The 21,223-nt window shown below is 45.0% G+C and overlaps 1 protein-coding gene across 4 annotated transcripts in view; it reads left to right on the top strand.

Moving 5' to 3' along the window:
- The window catches only part of SLC6A14 (solute carrier family 6 member 14), a 36,200-nt gene extending 21,677 nt beyond the window's left edge, over positions 1 to 14,523 (top strand). For all 4 annotated transcript variants that reach the window (XM_089536212.1, XM_089536209.1, XM_089536210.1 and 1 more), the window contains exons 6-14: positions 2,425 to 2,557; positions 4,077 to 4,217; positions 5,086 to 5,314; positions 6,138 to 6,263; positions 7,222 to 7,340; positions 8,180 to 8,279; positions 8,626 to 8,735; positions 10,663 to 10,830; positions 11,717 to 14,523. In XM_089536212.1, coding sequence (XP_089392338.1) covers positions 2,425 to 2,557; positions 4,077 to 4,217; positions 5,086 to 5,314; positions 6,138 to 6,263; positions 7,222 to 7,340; positions 8,180 to 8,279; positions 8,626 to 8,735; positions 10,663 to 10,830; positions 11,717 to 11,866 — 1,276 coding nt within the window. In that variant the 3' untranslated portion in view covers positions 11,867 to 14,523. The remainder of the gene's footprint in view (positions 1 to 2,424; positions 2,558 to 4,076; positions 4,218 to 5,085; positions 5,315 to 6,137; positions 6,264 to 7,221; positions 7,341 to 8,179; positions 8,280 to 8,625; positions 8,736 to 10,662; positions 10,831 to 11,716) is intronic.
- The last annotated feature ends 6,700 nt before the right edge of the window (positions 14,524 to 21,223 follow it).

A 21,223-nucleotide genomic window follows, 5' to 3' on the forward strand; every position in this document is an offset into this window, starting at 1 on the left:
ATGACCAGTCCTGGGATTTGTAGTTCGTTGTAGCACCATAGCTCTCTGGAAGAGAAGGCTAAATAACTCGCAAAACTCCAAACCCTCGAATTTCATAGCATTGGGCCATGGCAGTTAAAGCAGCCTCAAATTGCATTATTCCTACACTGCAGTTTAGACCAAGGTCTTCTCAGGGCCTCATTCCCACTTACAGATAAATCGGTGTGCAATCTGAATCGATCAATCGATTCGACATCGGAGCATGGTTCCCACTTAATTTGCCCCGATTACATTTTCTGTCATTTTCTGGTGTCAAAATAACCCACTTGTGGTACGCATTCACAAATGAATTGATTCGAAATGATTCAGTTCCAGCCAGCCGAAGGGCAAATTTGAATTGATTCTAATCCACTTGTGGTTCACACTTGCATTAAATCAATTTGGTGAAAAAGACATGGGGAAAAAATCAGCATCAAAGAGACGTGGGTTAAATGGGTGGGGTGCATCTCCAAATCACTTCAGCGAACCGATTTAAATGGGAACCAGGTTCATTTCAATTGGTTCAAACCAAATTGTGATCCACCTTTAAAAGGTAGTGGAAATCAGGCCCAGAGACCCATTAACCCAGGATCCTGCACTCTGCAGATACTGGTCTTTCGCACATGCCATGATGCTTGCAAACCTGTAATTGCCAGGTGTGTAGGCTGCCCCATGACTCTTGGGTACAAGTTGCGTTGTGGGTCATGGTGCTTCTCTCTGCTGATCAATTAAAAACCATGCCAGGGTGTGCATTGATGAAGCAACCAGGCACACCCCAACCAGGCACACCCCATACTTGTGTGGGTGTCTGTGAGAATGCACATCAGGAGAGGCGCACTGGGGCTTGTTTATGTGCAGAAACATGACCTTTTTCATTTCCTATTGGGCATCTTTAAAAGCCAAGCTCATGCTGCGAGGAATAAATGCTGCAAAGCGAGCAAGAAGGATCGGTGCATGGAGTCAGGAGGAAACCCTGGCAAGCTAGTTTGTGGTCGGACGCCGGCACGCAATGGACTGCATAGCAATGGGAAGGATTAAAATTCGAAGTGCAGGTCCTCAGGGGAATTCCCATAGCTGCCTCCCTCCCATGCAAGTGGTGTCACTCAAAATAATGAACAACTGGCTATTTATTATTTTATTGTTGCATTTTTCTCCCCATTTATGTCTCACCTTTCTTCCACTAATGAAGCTCAAGGTAGCTAGCATCACAATTTTAAAACAATCCCAATTAAAATTGTCACTATGTTTGTACTTACGCACATGCTTTTAAGTCTCCTCTTAAGGAAAACCCATGAATTTAAGAGGGTTTTCTTAAGCAAGGAATCCTCGGAGGTGGTTTTGCCAGTTCCTTCCTCTGAAACAGAACCTGGTATTTGTTGGTGGTCTCCCATCCAAGTACTAACTAGACCTGAACCTGCTTCGTATCCAAGATCAGATGGGGCCTAGTGCCTTTACACACACATATGCAAACGCATACACCTCTCAGAACAATAGCCAGAATAGGGTTGTATACCTACACTGTAAAACCTACATAGCAGTTGCACTTCTTCAGAACCAAGGGAAGGGGTTCCCAGAATGAGTTTTAATGTTGCACAAGTGCTTCCACCTCTGAAAGAGTTGGCAGGCTGTCATGCTTTCTATGAGTGTGCATGACATAGGCAACCCTGGCCAGGATGTGTCCCTCACTGTAAGCAGTGGTGCAACAGGGATGGCAGGCCAGCTTGACATTCCTTTTGTGTAATGGCACAACGCAGCACAAGTGTGGGAGGGGAAACTCACAGCTAAGCAAATGACGAACAGGATCCCAGTTGATAGATGACTATTGGCAACCATCTATTCTCACCTCCAGCCCAGTTCCTGCGAGAGTTGCCTCTAAGCTCCACCAAGGAGTGGAGATGGAAAAGAAGGTCATCATTCTGTTTATCTGAAAGCTCCCAGCACTTTGAGTTTCTGAATCTTGGTTTGAGAACAACACTGTTATACAGCCAAGACAGGGTTAGATAGGACCATAACAATGGCACAAATTCTCTTGCACTCTGGCCATCGGACACTAGGCACTGATGGACTCCATGTTGGAGAAGGCGATACATCTGCTCTGGGTTTGAGTCTGAACCCTATCTCCCCATATATGTTCAGAACCTAACCCAGAGCAGATTCCCTTCTTACCTGACAAAGATGTCACCAGCCTCCACTAGCATTGGATGTCAAACAATGCAAGGCTTGGTCAAAAGAGACAGAAACGGACTGCCCTGTGATGTCTTTTTGGGCAACATTTTACTGCCTTCAGAGCCAACCCAGGCTGAAATAGAAGGTGCTCAATTCAGTCCCTTTGGGCACCTTCTTTTCCATCCTAACTGCTCCAAAGTTGTATCCTTGCTGATGCTTTTGCTTCTCTCGGTCTTCCAGCAAAAAGGTCCTCCAGCGATCGAGCGGATTAGACGAGACTGGAGAGATTGTGTGGTATTTGGCCCTCTGCCTTCTCCTCTCCTGGCTGATCGTAGCCGTGGCCTTATTCAAAGGGATCAAGTCTTCTGGGAAGGTAAGCGAGTTGGTCAAACCCAACGTGATCCGTTTCCTATAGCACCCCTTGACTGGCCAACAGCATCCAGTTCCCCAAGGTTTCAAGGCCCAGACGTGAGGCTGGGAAGTAAGTCCTTACAATGCCATAGATGTCAAGACTTGCTTGGAAGGGCACAATGGACCCAGAGTCATGAAATGACCACTTGCTCTTGCCACAGTCCAGCAGCATCTGGCAACAACAACAACAACAACAATAATAATTTTTATTTATATCCCGCCTCTCCCAAAGGTTAAATACACTATCTAAGGTACTGTACACAATCCACCCAATACATTCAGCAGCATGGATGCAATCCAAGCTAGGTAAAATATTATTTACCTTACCTCCTTAAGCAGGTGGGAAGGAATAATGCCCTCATTTCACCTTGATTGGTACATACCCTTTAATGGCGTCGCCAAGGCTGGCCCAGGGGTCAAGTTTAGGATTGGAAACCTCAGGGTTTGAGATGGTCCTAAACCGACAGTGTAACTAGGAGATCTGGCAACCCAAATATGCAAGAGTTGTCGATCCATCAGCCTACCCATCTCAGCTAGTAGCAAGCCACAAATACCCACTTTCTTTCAATGGCTTTGGTTCATTTTCTGGCTTTCCTTGGGTTGAAAGAGCCCGCTGGAAAGCGCCCAAAAGAGCAGACCTTCTGCCAGTTGCACAGATGATTTTGGCGCATGGTGATGGTGGATGCAAACCGGACGGCCGTGTTTGTGGCAGGCGAACCAGCCCAACTGGCTGGGTGAAACCCTTAATCCTAAGCAAGGAGGAGCCAACTCCCTTCCTTGGTTGCATTGCTGGGTGGTTCTGTGAAGACCAGCATTTACTGTCGCCAACTCCAGGCCAATTTGCGCCCTCCTACAGGAAGCTTCCAAAGGAATTCTGTGGGCATGTATGTAGGAGGAACGAAAATGGTTCATTAGGATGGGTTTACATTATTGTTGCAACTCTCTTGGGGGTGATCCTTGGATTCCTGTGGAATGCTTACATTCCTGTGGCATGCTGCCAAGAGGAGTGTCTGTGCGTGCGTGCGCGCGCGCGCACACACACACACACACACATTGCAAACAATGCTTGCCGATGTGTCACGGTTTCTGCGGATGACAAAATCTGTTTCCAAAATCTGTCGGGGCATTTGTATTAAAGGATTAAAGAAAGGATGATAGCCCAGTAGTGTCTCAGTCAGACTACTGCAAGGCCCTGTCCATGGGACTTCTCTTGAAGATGGTCCAAAGGTCCAGAGGGTGGCCAGAGGCAGTCAGGCGGGAATGCATTATGCACAAAGTTGTCCAGGGCAAGTCCACATTGAACTGAAGGATGACATGATCCTTCAGAATTCAGTGAGACCAAGGACCTTGTTGGTCAATGGCTGGCATAGAAACGTCTCTTTTGCTAAGGATCTGCCCCACCATTCTCTCTCCTCTATATCCCTCCTCTCAGGCCAATGTAGCTCTCTCAGTCCTGGCTTCCTTTCCTTTCCCTATCACAGGTTGTCTACTTCACAGCCATTTTCCCTTACGTCGTCCTCATCATATTGCTGGTACGCGGCGCCACGTTGGAAGGAGCCCGGGAAGGCATTGAGTATTACATTGGGGCCCAATCCAACTTCACCAAGCTCACAGAAGCAGAGGTGAGTAGGACCCGGCAGGTGGCATGTCAGGCTGAACCAAACATTACACCTTGGACTTTGTATACAAATGGTTGCAGAGGATCCCACATTGCGCATCCTCTTTTCTGTTGGAAAATTTCAGCATCCTCTCTTCACTCTCTCTTTAAAGCATCTGGGATTTTAGAATTCCCTGCATGTCAAACCTTGCTATCTTCCATCATTTAAAACCTCCCATTCGGAGGCAGCATGCTGTAATGGTTTGGATGTTAGACTGGGAAACTGGGATACCAGGGTTTGAATCCTGGCTTGGAAAACTACTGGCTGACTTTGGGCAAGTCCCATTCTCTGAGCCCAGAGAATAGCAATGGCAAATCCCCTCAGAAGAAGCTTGCCAAGAAAACCCCACAATAGGATTCCATAAGTTGGAATTGACTTGAAGGCACACAACACACACAATATAAACTAATGCCATGTTTATGTCCCCCGTCCCAAAAAGTAGGATTCCCATATTCAGAATCTGGCCCCAGTCCTTAGGGGGAGGAATCTCAGAGTAAGATATACACTCATGTGCATCTTTTTAGTTTATTACTAAAATACTGTCTCACATACATACAAAGACATCCCAACCTCTAGGGCAGCAGTTTTCAACTTGTGGGTCCCAACCCCTTTGGGGGTTGAACGACTCTTTCAAAGGGGTCCCCTAAGACCGTCAGAAAACACATATTTCCAATGGTCTTAGGAACTGAGACACCGCAATGTTATGGTTGGGGGTCACCACAACATGAGGAACTGTATTAAAGGGCCACGGCATTAGGAAGTTTGAGATCCCCTGTTCTAGGGCTTTTTAAATGCAACAACCTGCATTGCTTCTCTCTCTCTCATTCCCAAGGTCTGGAAAGATGCAGCAACCCAGATTTTCTTCTCTCTCTCGGTCGCATGGGGTGGGTTGGTGGCCCTCTCCTCGTACAACAAATTCCACAACAACTGCTACTTGGACGCCATCTTCGTCTGTGTGACCAACTGCCTCACCAGCGTCTTTGCCGGCTTTGCCATCTTCTCCATCCTGGGACACATGGCCTTCAAGGCAGACAAGAAAGTCTCGGAGGTCGTCGATTCAGGTGAGAGAAGGAGTGCGCAAACTTCTCCTTCTTGGAGAAGGAGTGCGCAAACTTAGTTATGTCAGTAGTTGGGACCTAGCTCTCTCTCTCTCTCTCTCTCTCTCTCTCTCTCTATATATATATATATATATATATATATATATATATATATATATTATGCTGTATCCTTATGTAGAGGTCATAAGGCTTGGAAAACTTAACCTTTGAGGACTACACTTCCCAGAACCCCCAAGCCAGCGTGGTCATCTTTCTAGCTATGGATTATGGCAATTCTAGTCTCTCAAAGGTCCTGACTCTGGTTCAACTGACGTTGCTTTTCGGTTGCACAACATGGGTGCTGCGGAAATTGCCTCTTGTATATTGTGGCACCATCCACGCTGTTATTATTTGTGTCTGATATTATTAACCCAATTTCTCCAGAAACATCCAGGGAGATCTGACACATTATATGAGGATTATTTATTGCCAGACTTGCAGTATCAGGTTATGCACAAAGTGGCAAGACTGCGTGCGTCTGCTGTTGCTTGTAGGAAAGTAATTGCAGACAGCTCCCATTTAATATATCAGGCTCTTTTTGTTAAATATTATGAGACAGAGAGAAGGATGGAAAGAGAGAGAGACTTTTAACTATGTGCTCTTGTCCAGGATTGTCTCTTATGGCGTATCATTGTATACACCTTTATAGTCTGAAATACAGTGCTGGTCTTTGACTGTAATGAACATTCACACCATGGCTTCAGTTTCCAGTGGTTTGCACCATGGCCTGTGTTGTCTATGCCCAAAAGATGCCTCCTAACATTGCGACCAATTCTGCTCCCTGCAGGCTTCGACCTGGCATTTGTTGCCTACCCAGAGGCGCTCTCAAAGCTACCAGTGGCTCCTCTCTGGTCCTTTTTGTTCTTCTTCATGCTACTGCTGTTGGGCCTCGATTCCCAGTTTGCTACTATAGGTAAGCAGTGGTTGAATTAAGCTACTGGGCACCTCAGTCTTCTTACAGATCTCCAGGTGGGCTTCATGCACCACGTCCGCTGATGCAAAGATGAAGGGCTCTGTTACATGCGCTGCAGATAAACAGTGGCCCATTCCATGGTCCTGCTTGTCTGGTGCTTCTCTGAAATTAAATTTGGGTGTCAGGTGGGATTTGGGCCCTCTATACCATTGCAGGAGACCAAATGTTGCCTTACAGTGTCACTAGAAGGGTGCAAGGGGTGTGGGCCACATCAGGTGAAACCCCAAAGGAGGTCGAACATCTGGTGAGTCCCTCCTAGAAAGGGAAGGTGAGACCATCCACTGACTTACCTGCCTGCCTATCCAGCCTCCCATGTCCTTCTGTGGCTTGCCAGGTGGGCAGGTGAGGAAGAGAGAAGGAACAAGACAGGGCCATTGACAGGTGCCAACTGCATCCTTGCACCGGGTGACACTAACCCTAGCGATGCCATTGTCTTCTGGTCCTTTCTACTGATAATGCCCATCAGCCCTAATTTTCACAGCTGATAGTCAGGGATGATGGGAATTATGGTTCAAAAGTACTTAGAGGGCCTCACTTGTGCTTATGACAATGCTACTCATAGATCCTTAAAAACTAATTGAAATGTGTTCCTGGGGCACATGGACATCGGTCCACTAGAAGCGGTTGGTGGTTGGGGTGGGTGGCTCCACTTTGGATTTTACAGGAGCCACCCCTGTTCTATAGTGCTGAATCTTGTTCCTGAATTAGGTTCAGCACATCAGGTAGCTCCTGTAAATGCACGTGTAGTCCTTGTAAAACTGACAGTGGAGTCACTGCGGAAGTGCAGTTGCACTTCACTGGACTTCCCTTGGGCTTCTGGGAGACCGACATAGGGCTTAAGTCAAACGCTGGTTTAGAGGAGGGACACCATCCACCATCTTCTTGCTTCCTCCTGCAGAGACAATCACAACCACCATCCAGGACAGCTTCCCCAAATTGATGAAGAAAATGAGGATGCCAGTGACACTCGGTTTATGTATGCTGCTCTTTCTGCTTGGGCTGGTCTGTGTCACCCAGGTAGGATTTGAACCAGGGATCCATTAATGGAGGTCACTAAACTGTGCCAAGGTTTAGAGGTCCAGCCGGGGATGGTTGGTTGCCTCCAGGTCATTGGGGTGGTGGATCCACTCTGGATTCTAGGCTGAATTTTCAGGGACCTACCCATCCACAAGATCCCTGCCTCGGGTGGCTCCTTTGAGATTCCAACTAAAACAAAGGCCAGATCCACCGACAAGAGACCTACTGGCCACCACTGGACCACAGAGTTTTGCCAAAAGATGTGTATTATTCTAACAGAAGTTTTAGAATTGGTTTTTTTTTCCTTTTTGCATTTAAAGACCCGTTCCCCTTTCTAATCTAAGGCTCTAAACTGTAGCATGCTGAGCTTATGCAAAAGTCTGGCATTGATTTTGACTTTTTCTCCATGAGACAATGAGGAATGTTGCAGCATGAAGTGGGTTCTTCTTTTTCTTGGCTGAGATGCTACATTGGGGTTGCCTAAATCTCTATATGCAGAGTTACACATTAATTGCACTGCAAAGCCTTTGTATTGAAAGACAACTTTATGAATCTGCATCAAGGGATCAAATGCAATAAGTAACTGAACCCACAACCAGTTGTCCATGTGCATAGATGTGAAATGCATGTGTGCATTCCTGTAAAATGTCCATATATGCATAAAATGGCAGTGCTTCCGTAGGGGAATTTTTGCACGCATAAGACACCAACAGGATTTCAGCCTCATTACTTACGGAATCAACCCTGGCATCCTATAATTTCATGGATAAACAGGTGAAAACACTCTGTGATCACTGTGTGAGATGCACTTTAACCTGTTCCCTGTCCTTTTCCTACAGGCAGGAATCTACTGGGTCAACCTGGTGGATCATTTCTGCGCTGGATGGGGAATCCTTTTTGCAGCCGTCCTTGAGCTGGCAGGGATTTGCTGGATTTATGGTAAGTCCCTATCTTCACCATTCTCCCAACAATAATTATATCTGATCCTTTGGGATCTTTAATCACGATCTAAACACTTTTTGATAAATTTAGAACCTTGGATTAAAACAAAGGGACACATTTCAAAAATGCTAGAAATAAGCACCCAAATTCTACATCAGCTACTTCAAGGTGAATGCTTAACTAAGAGAAAACTTAGTGTTCCCTTCCTCTGGGCAAGAGCAAAATGAGCAAAGGTTTCCATACTCTGGTCTTGGGGGATCTGCAATTGCAGGATATTCTGCATCCGTATTTATCTGCAAGGACCAATTTCTCATTCTGCTGTGTGCATGGCCCCTTTCTCCAGGAGGAAACCGATTTATCGAAGACATCGAAATGATGATCGGGAAGAAAAGCTTTCTCTTCTGGCTCTGGTGGCGAGCTAGCTGGTTTGTCATCACCCCTTGCCTCTTGCTTGTAAGTAGCTCCTTTCGACTCTTTACTTTCTTGGGGATGAAAACTAGTAAAGAATTGCACCCCTGCATGGGACTAGAGGCTACACTGCAGAAACAATGCATTTTGACACCACTTTAACTGCCGCGGCTCCATCCTAGAGAATACTGGGATTTGTAGTTTTGTGAGGCACTGGCACTCTTTGGCAGAGAAGGCTGAAGACTTTGCAAAACAATAAATCCCAGGATTCCATAGGATGGTGCTGCATCCCTTTAAGTGGTGTCAAAGTGCATTATTTCTACAGTGTAGATGCATCCTGCATTGCAAGCATTTGGAACCCCCTGAGAGATATTAGTATTGCTATGAATATTGCATAACAGTTATTGGTTTTTCTTCCCTGCACGGAGGACTGCAGACCTCCCCCAGCCAGTCAATGCCTATGAAAATGGCCCCATGGAGCTTGGCGGCTGCTGGGTAAAAAGGAGGTTTGCAAAAGGAAGGTAGCAAACAGCTTCTTGGGCCCCATCCAAAGTGAAGCATACACATGCATAGCTGCAGGTTTATGTGCAGACATGTCATGAACAGGATACTAGCCAAGATCTCTCAAGGAGGTTTCTGATCACGAGCAGTGTTTTCTCTTCATTCTAAGAAACCCAGATTTGCAAACCATGTTGGGGGCAACAACATGCATTTATAGCCTATAGCTGCAGGGTGAACCTGTTAGCCATGTTTGCTAATTGGAAACTTGATGCATAGAGGAAGTATGAATACTGGATGCTTTGAATACTGGATGCTGGACAAATAGCAAGGGTAGAAGTTGCCCTCATGGCCTTTTTTGGAGCTAAAATAGATGGAGTGTAATAATCCCTATTCAGTCAATAGTCCCCTTTCACTCCATGCCCACCTGCCAGGAAATTCCTCTCCTTTTAATGTACTCCATTTTATCTCAGCCGCTGTAGAGGAAACAATGAACATCGATATTCAGTTTGGGTAGGAATGTGCCAGTGAAGGTAGCGAAACATTGTCTCCTTGTTGCCCTGCAAACGTTGGCCGAGAACACGGAGTCTGAGTTTTGTTCTCAGCCAGCCAAACCCAGTCCTATGACTTTCCTGGCACAAAAGACTTGGCATTTATAGTTTTCTTCCTGTAAAGGAGATTCCAAGATTATGTCAATTTCCGTAGATAGAGACACAGTTCACTATCTGGCCAGGTTTGGCGGTAGCAAACCGTCTTCGCCATGCAAGATCCAGTCAAAAGAGAAAGCATGACACAACTATTTTCCAGAGGAGTGAAGTTGCATGTTGAACACATTCCCGTCTTTGGATAGTTCCCATAAAGTTTGCATTAAAACGTGGAATGGACTCGCCAACCCACTAACATGGAGGACGCTGGCTGCTAATGTGAAGTAACCGTCAAATGAGAAAAATTGTGAATATTTTTAATACATAGAATCTTAGAGTTGGAAGGGACTCCCAAGGGCCATCCAGTCCAACCTTTTGCCATGCAGGAATGCACAATCCAAGCACTCCCAACAAATGGCCATTCAGTATCTGTTGATAAACTCCAAAGAAGGAGACTCCACCACCCTCCAAGATGGCATCATCCTCCAAAGTCAAACAGCTCCGACCACCAGGAATTTCTTCCTAATATTTAGGTGGACTCTCTTTCCCTGTAGTTTGCATCCATTGCTCCACTGGGTCCTATTCTCTGGAGCAGCAGAAAACAAGCTTGTTCCCTCCTCAATATGACATCCCTTCAAATATTTAATGTTGATGTTGATGCAGATGAAGAGTACAGTCCAGGAATAAGAAAGGCCCAATTGTGGAGGGATTTTGGGTACCAAAACCAGACTGAGTCTACTTGTGCTGCATCCCTTCTCTATCTTACTCCCCATTGTGCCGTCCCATTGGTCTGAGCTTGGCTCTTGTGTCTTCTTCCCTCTCCCCAACAGGCAATCTTGGTTTGGTCTTTGGTCACCTTTTCGCCTCCAATGTATGGCAGCGTGAAGTATCCCGGCTGGGGATCAGCAGTCGGCTGGTGCATGATCATGTTCTGCCTCATTTGGATCCCCGTGGTTGCGCTTTACAAGATAGTGAAAGCACAAGGCAGCCTGTGGCAGGTAAGTGTCCAAGGAACATGCGTGTGACCTGATCAAAATGTGTAACACCCATGACAATTGGTGGCATCCAGTCTGTGGCTTCTGGGAGTTGAAGTCCAAAACACCAGGAGGACCAAAGTTTGGGAATTACTGATCTATGGTTGTTGCCACCACACTTTGTGGCACAGAAGGCCTCTACAGACGGGTGGCTCAACACCGCCCCTTCGTACCCCGGATGGAGGCCATGGCAACTACATGGCACAGCTGCCGGAAGGAGCAAAAAGAAGTCCCGAAAAGGGGCTTCTTTTTGCATCCTGGAAGGGCTGTCATAAGCACTGCGGCGTGGCATCATGAAGCCCCCTTCCGCATAGTGCCGTTTGGGCATTGCGCCCGACGTGCATCATCGTGGTGTGCACTATGTGGATGGGCTGCACGGTAAGGGCTTTGAGTGTACAGATGCTCAGCCCTTACCGTGTGTACAGGCCGGCATAAAGTGCCAGTCTGTATCACCCCAGAGTTACACCAGACCTATTATTATTATTATTATTATTATTATTATTATTACATTTTATTTATAAAGCGCTATAAATTTGCCCAGTGCTGTACACAGAATGGATAAAATCAATAAGAATAATAAAACCTGTCAGTGGTGTACAATCTAAAAAAAATAACAAATGCATATAATAGTAGATAGTAATACATGCTAGAATAAAATAAGCAAACAACAGGTTAAAAACATCAAATGACAGACATCAGGCCAAATATCAGATGTCAAACAAAAACAGTCACACACTACCTGGAAATGCTTCCCTGAACAATATAGTCTTTAACCAACTACTTTGATGCCTCTGAATTGTGTCCTATTTCCCGTTTTCTGATAAAACCTGAACATATGTTCCCTTTTCAGCGCCTTGTCACCTGTTGCAAACCGCAGCCGAATTGGGGTCCATACTTGGCCTGCCATCGTGGTGAAAGGTACCAGGACATGGTCGATCCAGTCAAGGAACGGGACATGGAGATCCCGACCGTGGATAGCTATGTACACAAGTTGGACTGAAGAGCCACGCCAAGCGAGAAGAAGTCTTATCCATTGGGAAACCTTGGGGGGGAAATGGCTTTGTAAATGGAAGTCGTGCTATTTATTCTGAGAACCTTGAACCATTCCACTACAAAGCAATGGCTCTCCATGGATCCTGGAGACAGGTTCTCCAGATGCTCACGGATCTATCAGCCTGCACCACTGCAGGATGCTGTGAGGTGCAGTCCGTCTCCTGTCCTCTTCTATGGTGCTTGAACAAGATCCATGCTGTGCATGAAGGAAAATTGAGGTGTGCGTTGGATGGAGGATGTCCAGACCTTCGGTTCCCAATTTAGTTCCCAGTCGGTCTCTAGGACAGTCTTTGCTCAGCCAAGTTCCCTTCAGAGAAAGGAACCTGAGCAAACCCTCCCTCCATCCCACACTTTCAGAGCTTTAACTCTCTGCCTTGAAAAATAAGGACCTCCCCAGGAGTCCTGCCCTACCTCACAGGGGTGTTGCAATGCGTAACGCACTTCCAAGGAATACTTTGAGGGTGATTAAAAACCATGTGAGGCTGTGATTCTGTGCATCGATGAATTCAGTGGGACTCAGGCCTGAGCGGACATGCTTGGGAATACTTTTGCATCCGTGGATTTATTTTATCAAGCATAATTTATTTCTGTTCTTTGTTGGAAAATTTAGATTGCATAATTTATTTTGTATTTCCTCTTCTGGGGAAAAAGGCAAAGGGCCTGAAACCCTGGAAATCCTACTGTTTGGCTTTGGAGAAGTTAGCAGGCGTTGCTCAGGAGTAGCTTCGTCTTCGTAAGGAGGGATTTTTTTTATTATTATTATTATTTTAAAAGTTCATTTCTGAAGAATCTTTGCTGTGAATCTGGCCTGTGTAGTGTAAAGGTTAGGATGTTAGACTGAGCCATGAAACATGGACTGGTTGCACTCTTTCTCAGCCTGTCCTACTTTGCAAGGTTGCTGTAAGGATAGGGAGAGATGTGTCTGTCACCTTGAACTCATTGGAAAACAGGGAGGGAGATATACATGTTAACAAAATTAATAAGCATATTCTTAAAAGGTGCTGGGTGGCTGGCTGGCCAGCCAAGAACTAACTTTTGCTATGCTTCAGTCTTGCATTGACTTTGTATTTTTGTGTACATCTTAGCATGAGTTTGGCAAAGGTTGCCACAGGTTCTTGCAAGAGAGAGCTTCCTCTTTTGTTGCCATTACTGCAGCTTCATCAAGAAAACTGGAGGATTGATGGGTGAAAGGGGGATGTTTCCTCCTCTTAAAAGCATTGCCCCAAAGGGCCAGCACTCAGTATGCAGTTTTCTCCTTGAAACCCACAGATAATGCTGGCTAGAGACCACATTCTTTGGCCTTTTTAGTAGGTCTTTGGGGATGTTTAGGCCTTGGAATTGTTGCTTTGCAAGGTTTGGTGCCATGTTTTCTAAAACTGCCAGATGATACTTGATGCTGGGAGTCTGGAAACACTCTCATTTTAACCCTGACTTGTAGTTATACAAAGAGAAAAGAGATCCCACTGAAACCTTAGGAAGAACTTTCTGATGGTCAGAGCTGTGATCTATGGAGTTCATCACACTGGGGCTGGTTTCGGCATTAAAGAGAGATTAAGGCACATTTAAAGCATCCTGCAAATGAAGCAGAAATGGCAAGCAACTGCGCAAATGATTATCACGTGCAATTGTGCAAATGAAGCGATATCAGAAATGCGTTGTCGCTGAAATCCCAAAAGTAAAAAGATGCGCGTTGATGGTTCTTTCTGACCACTTTGACGGCAGGTTTTGTGCGACGTCGTGTGAAATCGTTGCACATCATTAGGCGATTTTTCTTTAATATTCATGGGATAAACTCCTGATCTCCTTCGTGTGATAAACTCCTATGAAAAGTTTTGATTCATCAAAGCGAGAGAAAGAAAGTACGTAGTATTATTCCATCCTTCTGGAGGAATACCGTATGAGCTCCTCACACAACGCCTTCATACAAATAGTCTGCTTTCCAGATTTCTTATGGAAGGCAGATATATCTTTTGTTCTGTCTTAAAAAATCCCTCTGCTTATGACTTGGCAGGATAGGAAAACCACTGCGAAGTTGAAGCCTTTCACGACTGGCATCCATAGTATTTTTGTGAATGTTTCGGACTAAGTGGCCATGTTCTCGAAGAGTTTATTCCTGACGTTTCGCCTGCATCTGTGGCTTTGGCATCTTCAGAGAAACTCTTCCAGAACATGGCCACATAGCCCGAAAGACCCACAAAAACGCTACGACAACCACATTTCCCAGTGGTCCCTTACAACGCACATGTTCTAGTAGTGATGAGGATGGCTGCTTCGGCTAAAGGTGCCTTGCCTCTCTTGACATTTTCCATCGTACGGAGGTTGCAAGGCACAGAAGTCCAGCTTTCTCAAATGAGCGCTTGGGCATCGCGGAGCATAATGACCAAGAACAGACCTTTCCACCTCGCTGACCATTATTCCGCAATGTGCGTTGTCTTGCACACAAAATGGCCGCCATAGCAGAGATGGGGGTCTCGGATGCTAAAGTCTCAGCCTTGGTGATGGGGGGGGGCAACCCTGGTGTGCCTGTCTACCTAATTTTTATACAGGGATGTTTTGTTTATTATTTAAATTAATACGCCGCTCTCCGAAATCAATAAAACATGGAGTTTTTAATTGTGTCTGTATTTCGTTTTGCAAGGGTGTGCAAGGGGTATGGACCACGTTGGGTGACACTTCAGAATGGAGTGCCAATGGACTATTAGTAGTTGCACCAATGCAGTACAGGTTGACTCTCCTTCTTTGCGTGTCTTTAAACAGAGGCCGGATGGGCATCTCAACGTGTATAGGATACATACATGGATGTTGTGCCAAGACGTGGGCCTCATCCCCAAGATAGCTTATCATCTACATATATATAGGTTGAGTCTCCTTTATCTGGAATTCCTGAATCTGAAACACTCCAAAATCAAAAATTGTCCACATCGGTGGCTGAGAGTGTGACACTTTTGCTTTCCGATGGTTCAGTGGACGCAAACTTTCATGCACAAAATTACTAAAAACACTATTATAACATTACCTTCCAGATATGTTTATAAGGGGCATGTGCAAGATAAATGGATTTCCTTTTTAGACTTGGGTCCCATCTCCAAGACATTCCATTACGCATATGCAGATAGTCCAAAATCAGGGGGGGGGGAGTCCAAAATCAATAATAATAACTACAACAATAACAATACACTTCTGATCCCAGTTGTTCCAGATAAGGGAGTCCCAACTTTTTCCTTGAAGACAAAGGAGTACTGCAAGTGACCACTAGAGGGCAGCCTCCACTTACAGCTGTTTTCTCATGCTTTCTTAGCATTCGAACACAGATCTCCCGGGAGAATTATCCCATTCAATTTAGAAATGGGAATTTTGGCTTCATTCTCACATTTAAACGAAGGCGGGGAGGAAATCATGTCAGACTTTTTTTCCCTGCTTAAAAGGTTTATTCCTTGCAATGATTGTTGGCATGTTTTTGCAACATTTCCCCAGAAATACAGTGGTCCCTTCACATTCACTGGAGTTCAGGGCAAAGGACCCCCACGAATGTGGAAAAACCACAGATTAAAAAAAGAACCCAGTATTTTTACATCTCTAGGAATCTCTAGGTCCTCCAGTGCAACTCTATGGTCAACGTCTGCCAGAGGCTGACCATAGAATCATGCTGGAGGCGCCACAAATGCCTACAGAAGTATTTTCTCTAGGAGCTTCTAGGTCCTCCAGCACAACTCTATGGTCGATTTCCGGCAGAGTTGCACTGGAGGATCTAGAGATTCCTAGAGAGGAGATATTAACCAAATCTGCAAATAATCACATCCACAAAAGTTGCAAATGTGGATTTCCACTAGTGCACAGGACTGCAAGGAACACAAGCCCAGCTCTCCTTACAGGGAGAATTGTAGGATAATTTAAGTTCCCTAAGGCTTCAGCATTTGGTAAGGAAACAAAAATATTTAAATATCAAAAATACCAAGGCCAAGCCTATTAGGGTCTAGCTTTAAATAATCAGAGTAGCAGAAATGTCCAACTTTGTCTAGCTATGCTTCCCTAAGAACTGAGACTGGCTCCAAAAACAACGCAAGTAGCTTGTAGTTCAAACAAAAGTTTACTAATGGCTTTAATCTATATATACATAAGGGGCTATGTGCTAATATCTATCTATCTATCTATCTGTCTATCTATCTATCTATCCATCCATCCATCCATCTATACAGTGGGACCTTGTTATCTGCTGGGGTTTGGTTCCAGGATAATGAAATCCATGGATGGTCAAGTCCCATTAAATCCAACGGAGCAACAAAATGGTGTCCCGTATATAAAATGGAAAATCAAGGTTTGCTATTTGGAATTCATACTTTTTTGGAATATTTCCAAGCCGTGGATGCTTGAATCCGTGGATTAAAAATCCATGGATAAGAAGGGCTGACTGTATATACATACATAGAAGTTATATCCTAATCTAGGTAGCGACTAGTTCAGGTTGAGAAGAAATATTTATCTCAACGTCTTTCCAAATTAAGTTGAGAGAAGAGGACGATGGAGGACCGACGGTTCAGGAGAGAATCTTTGGACCTTATCCCTCGTGGGGGATTTGCATCTCAGATCCGCAGTCACTCCTGTTCTAGCAAAGCAAAGTGTGTTGTTTTTCCACATCAGATCCAGAGTCACTCCTGCCTAGCAATGCGAATTAAGGTTAAAATGTGATGTTTTTCCACACCTGGTTGCCTTTCTGTTGCCCTTTCGAATTGAGGGGGAAGCGAAGTCAGTTCGATTCCAAGCAAGTCACGTGATGTGGATTCAAGCAAAGGGGAGTGAGTGCACATTGTATTACCACGCCAGAGCATACTTTGAGGGGTCAACGATTGGAATTGGCACCTTTGCACATGCTCAGTGGGGCTCTGGACGCTGCCCTCCTTCCCTGCCCTCTCCTTAGCTGTCATCCTTCATCAGGGTCTAGGAGAAGGCAAGGATGATGGGATTGGTGGGAGGCTGAAGGAGGGGAGCAGATCGGGGTCTAGGAGGATGTAGGGGACGCAGGGGATGATGGGATCGGCTGATTGGCAGAGAGGAGGAGATGGCATGAAGGAGGAGGAGGGGAATGACGGAGCAGGATGCAGGGGCCAAGGGTGGTGGCATCGGAGTGCTTTTCCACACCAGACCAAATTGCAGTGCAATCGAAGGCAGCCTAGAAGCGAATTCTGTGAAGCCACTTTTTTTCCGTTTTAACCAAAATGAGGGGTGACTTCAGAAATGCTGCTGAAGCAATTCGCAAGGGGCTCCCATAGAAATCAATGGTGTCTGATAACACTTTCACTTTACGATGTGAAACCGCATCGTTGGAAGTGCAATCATTTCGGAAATGAGCCGGAATATCCCCCAAAAGCTCAGTGTAATATACTCCTTTGAGAGAGAATGTATGTTAGTCCTGAAGAAAGAGTGACCTAACTCACATGGTTACTTTGAATGAGAGAGAGAGAGGAGTTTGCATGCAGGAAATCCCTATCTATCTAAGGAGGAGGAAAGAAAATGCAAATTCTTCCAACAAGAATAAAGTAAGAAATGACGTATATGCTCCCTAACTGCATTAATCTCCTGCATCGACTTCAGCAGAATTTCTGGAGTGGAGCGTATATCCATCTGGAAACCTCAGCTCTTTGTGGGTCAAGTTTGATCCACTTTGACTAAAATGCCGGCTAATGGATGTCTGCAAAGCAAACCTTTCGCTCCAAAATGTTCAATTAGTTTGATTCCAAACGAACAGCTCGTATTAATTAAAAGCGGGAGCCCGGCTTCTGTTAAACGGGGGAAAGTCGCTGAAGTTTTTAGGGGTCTCCAAGAGGGCAGAGGTTTATTCGAAGCATGACAAGTCTCTTAAGGGGAACTATTGCTCAAAACCCAGTTTATTGCAAGGAGGGATTGGACTGGTTTTGCAAGGCACATGCCTAGTGGCATCTCTGGGTCAATTAAGGGTTTACCCGGGATTATATACATTTCTACAGGCTAAAAGTGGGAAATGCCTTTGATAAGTTCAGTTTTTAAAACTTCGCTTGCTTACATCGATGGAAGGAAAAGGATAATGGCTGGTATTGTGTATTGCAGTTGCAAACTCATAAACTAGAGCTATAGATCTATAACCAATCTGGATTCAGTCTTACTATAAACCTTTCCATGCAAGCTTGCCACAACTCAGCATCTGCAATGCAGAATTAATGCATTTTGACACTGCTTTAATTGCCGTGGCTCAAGGCTATGAAACCCTGGGATTTGCAGTTTTGTGAGATATTTGGCCTTCTCTGTCAGAGAGCTCCGGTGTCGCAACAAACTGCGAATCCCAGGATCCCAGAAGATGGAGCCATGACAGTTAAAGCAGAGTCAAAGTGCATTAATTCTGCAGTGTGGAAACAGGTGTGATCTCAGGGCTACATGGAAATTTATGTCCACCAAGAACATGGAAAAGGTATGTTTATTGTTTTGCACCAATGGCCAAGTTGGCTGGGGGGGGGGATTTTGTGAGCTGAAAGTAGTAGTAGTAGAAATAATAATAATAATAATAATAATAATAATAATAATGGTGGTGATGATGATGATGATGAAGATGCCAGTGCCAGCCAGTCCTGGGATTCGTTCTAGAGTGTGGAGTTGGGTTTGTGGTGGCATTTTTAGGTAGCCTTTTAGGTCCTATAGAACCAACGTGGCATATTGGTTTGAGCGTTGGACTATGATTTTGGAGACCAGGGTTCGAGTCCCTGCTCAGCATTGAAACCCATTGGGCAAGACCTTAGGGAAGTCACACACTCTCAGCTTCAGGGAAGGCATTAGCAAACCTTCTCTGACCAACTCTTGCCAAGGAAACCCCATGATATGAAGTTGAAGGCTTTCACGGCCGGCATCCATAGTTTTCTTGTGGGTTTTTATGGCTAAGTGGCCATGTTCTGGAAGAGTTTATTCCTGACGTTTCACTAGCATCTGTGGCTGGCATCTTCAGAGAAACCCTTCCAGAACATGGACACATAGCCTGAAAAACCCACAAAAACAACCCCATGGTAGGCTTGCCTTAGGGTCACCATTAGTCAGAAACATCCCAAAGGCACCAATTTATTTATTTGGAAGATATTTAGGCTCTTGGACAGTCCTGGGGGAGAAACCTGGTGCATGAATCCACATCAATTGCCCACCTGGTTACACTTGTGTGAAAACCCTGTAAAAATGCTGGCCTTCCACTCACATCTGAGAGGTTTTGATCTTACCTTTCTGTCTTTGCACATTTCTGCGCCGAAACATGAAAGCCTTGGTTTGATAGAATGGATCTATTTCCCTCTTGGCTCTGGATGCAACACGGTTTTTGGAGCATGGAAACCAAGATGTTTAGATGTGCATGGCTGGTGCGTTTCTGTGTTGTGCGTGTTGTGTGTTTGAAACAGAGAGACAGAGAGCGCTTTTCCTCCCTCATCACTGGGCTGACATCCCCATTCAAAGGGGAGAGATTTTTCTTTTTCATTCCAAGGCAGAGCCTTAAGAACTGCAAGAAGCAATCACCGCTGCTGTGAAAAAGACAATCAAAGCCACCGTCGGCATTTGTGGGAGGAAGTGGGAATTGCACAAGAACACAATGAGTTGTGATGTGAATGGGGATGCTCTTCAAGGAAACACTGAGGGACAGATGGAGCTGGCTGCATCATTTGCCCTATTGTCAGGAAACAAAGTTGGAAAAGTTCGGTGGAGTGTCCAAACTGAGCAACTTCAACACACCAATCCATTTTGGGTGCCTTCAAATCATTTCTGACTTATGGCGACCCTTAGGCAAACCTATCCTGGGGTTTTCTTGGCAAGGTTTGCACAGAGGAGGTTTGCCATGGCCTTCACTTGGGGCTGAGAGTGTGCTTTGCCCATGTTCACCCAGTAAGTTTCCATGGCTGAGCCGGGATTCGAACCCTGGACTCCCAGGGTCCTAGCCTAACTGTCCACCAATATGCTGTGGTACAATAACAAAATATAAGTGCCTAAGTCTTTATGGTTAAAAATTAGTTCCAGTTGTTGTTGTGTGCCTTCAGGTCATTTCCAATTTATGGCAACCCTAAGGCATGGGGTTTTCTGGGGCTGAGAGTATGTGACTCAATGGAGTTCATCCATTGGGTTTCAATGGTCAAGTGAGGACTCAAACCCTGGTCTCCAGAGTCATAGTCCAACACTCAAACCACTAGGTCACACTGGCAATGCGCAGCAACAGCAATGCACAACCAAAATCTAGGAGTGCAACACACAACATTTCTATATGTGCAGCTCAACCTCTGCTGCCTTCAGCAGAATATATCTTAAGTAATTCATCCTGCATGCATAGCATGAAATACACATGCCTACATCAGCGCTATATAAATAATAATAATAATAATAATAATAACAACAACAAGCCAATGTCTCACTGATTCCAAAATCCTTGGATGGAATTCGAACTACTGACTGGTCCAAAACATTTACATCTGGTAGACTAAAGGACTTTATCACATGGAGGAAAATTGGATGTTCAAACAGGGTTTATCCCATGAAAATTGTGCAATTGCTATTAAGGTTTTTAGACACAGTGCGATAAAAGAGCCGTTATCCCAGGAATAACCAGGAAATAAACAGCAAGAAATTTGCTGTTTATTGTCTGGTTATTTATGGGTTAATGGCACTTTAATTGCTTTTCAACGCAACGTCGTGTGAAAAGCTTTATCGTAAGTGTGTGATATTCCCAGGATAATGGGCATTTAATCGCTACACCGTGTAAAAATCCTAATTGCGAATGTGTGGTTTTTGCAGGATAATCCCCGTTTATACTTCCAATGGTCCACGGGTGATAAAGTACACTGAAATAACAACAACAAGAAGAAGAACCAGCACAAATATAATATCAGCAATTATTATTATTATTATTATTATTATTATTATTATTATTATTATTACCCCGCCTCTCCATTAAGATCGAGGCAGCTAATAAAAGCAAAACCAGGGCTGTATTAAAAGTCTTTTCCTTTTCCTTTTTGGAAAAGGGTTGCAATCGAAAATGCCAAAGAGACGAAGGGAAAGCACAAAGGAGAGATTAAGGAAAGGAGTGGAAAGACGTAGCAGGTTTTATTGGTGCGTGGCTTGTGATAATGCCATGTTTGCTGGTGTTTCTACAGGAAATGGCCACAGTTTATGGGCTCACGCCTCTCTCTTTTTGCCTCCGTCATTTCGGAAGGAGTGGCTGGCAAGCCAAGCTGTGACCTTTTGCCAGGACTGGACTCACACAGGAGCACCTGGGCATCCGAAATTGTGCCATGTTGCCACGGCTGGTTGGATA

Source organism: Sceloporus occidentalis, unplaced genomic scaffold, assembly GCF_023333645.1.
Source record: "Sceloporus occidentalis isolate IW3139 unplaced genomic scaffold, rSceOcc1.0.p SCAF_8, whole genome shotgun sequence".
Taxonomy (NCBI): domain Eukaryota; kingdom Metazoa; phylum Chordata; class Lepidosauria; order Squamata; family Phrynosomatidae; genus Sceloporus; species Sceloporus occidentalis.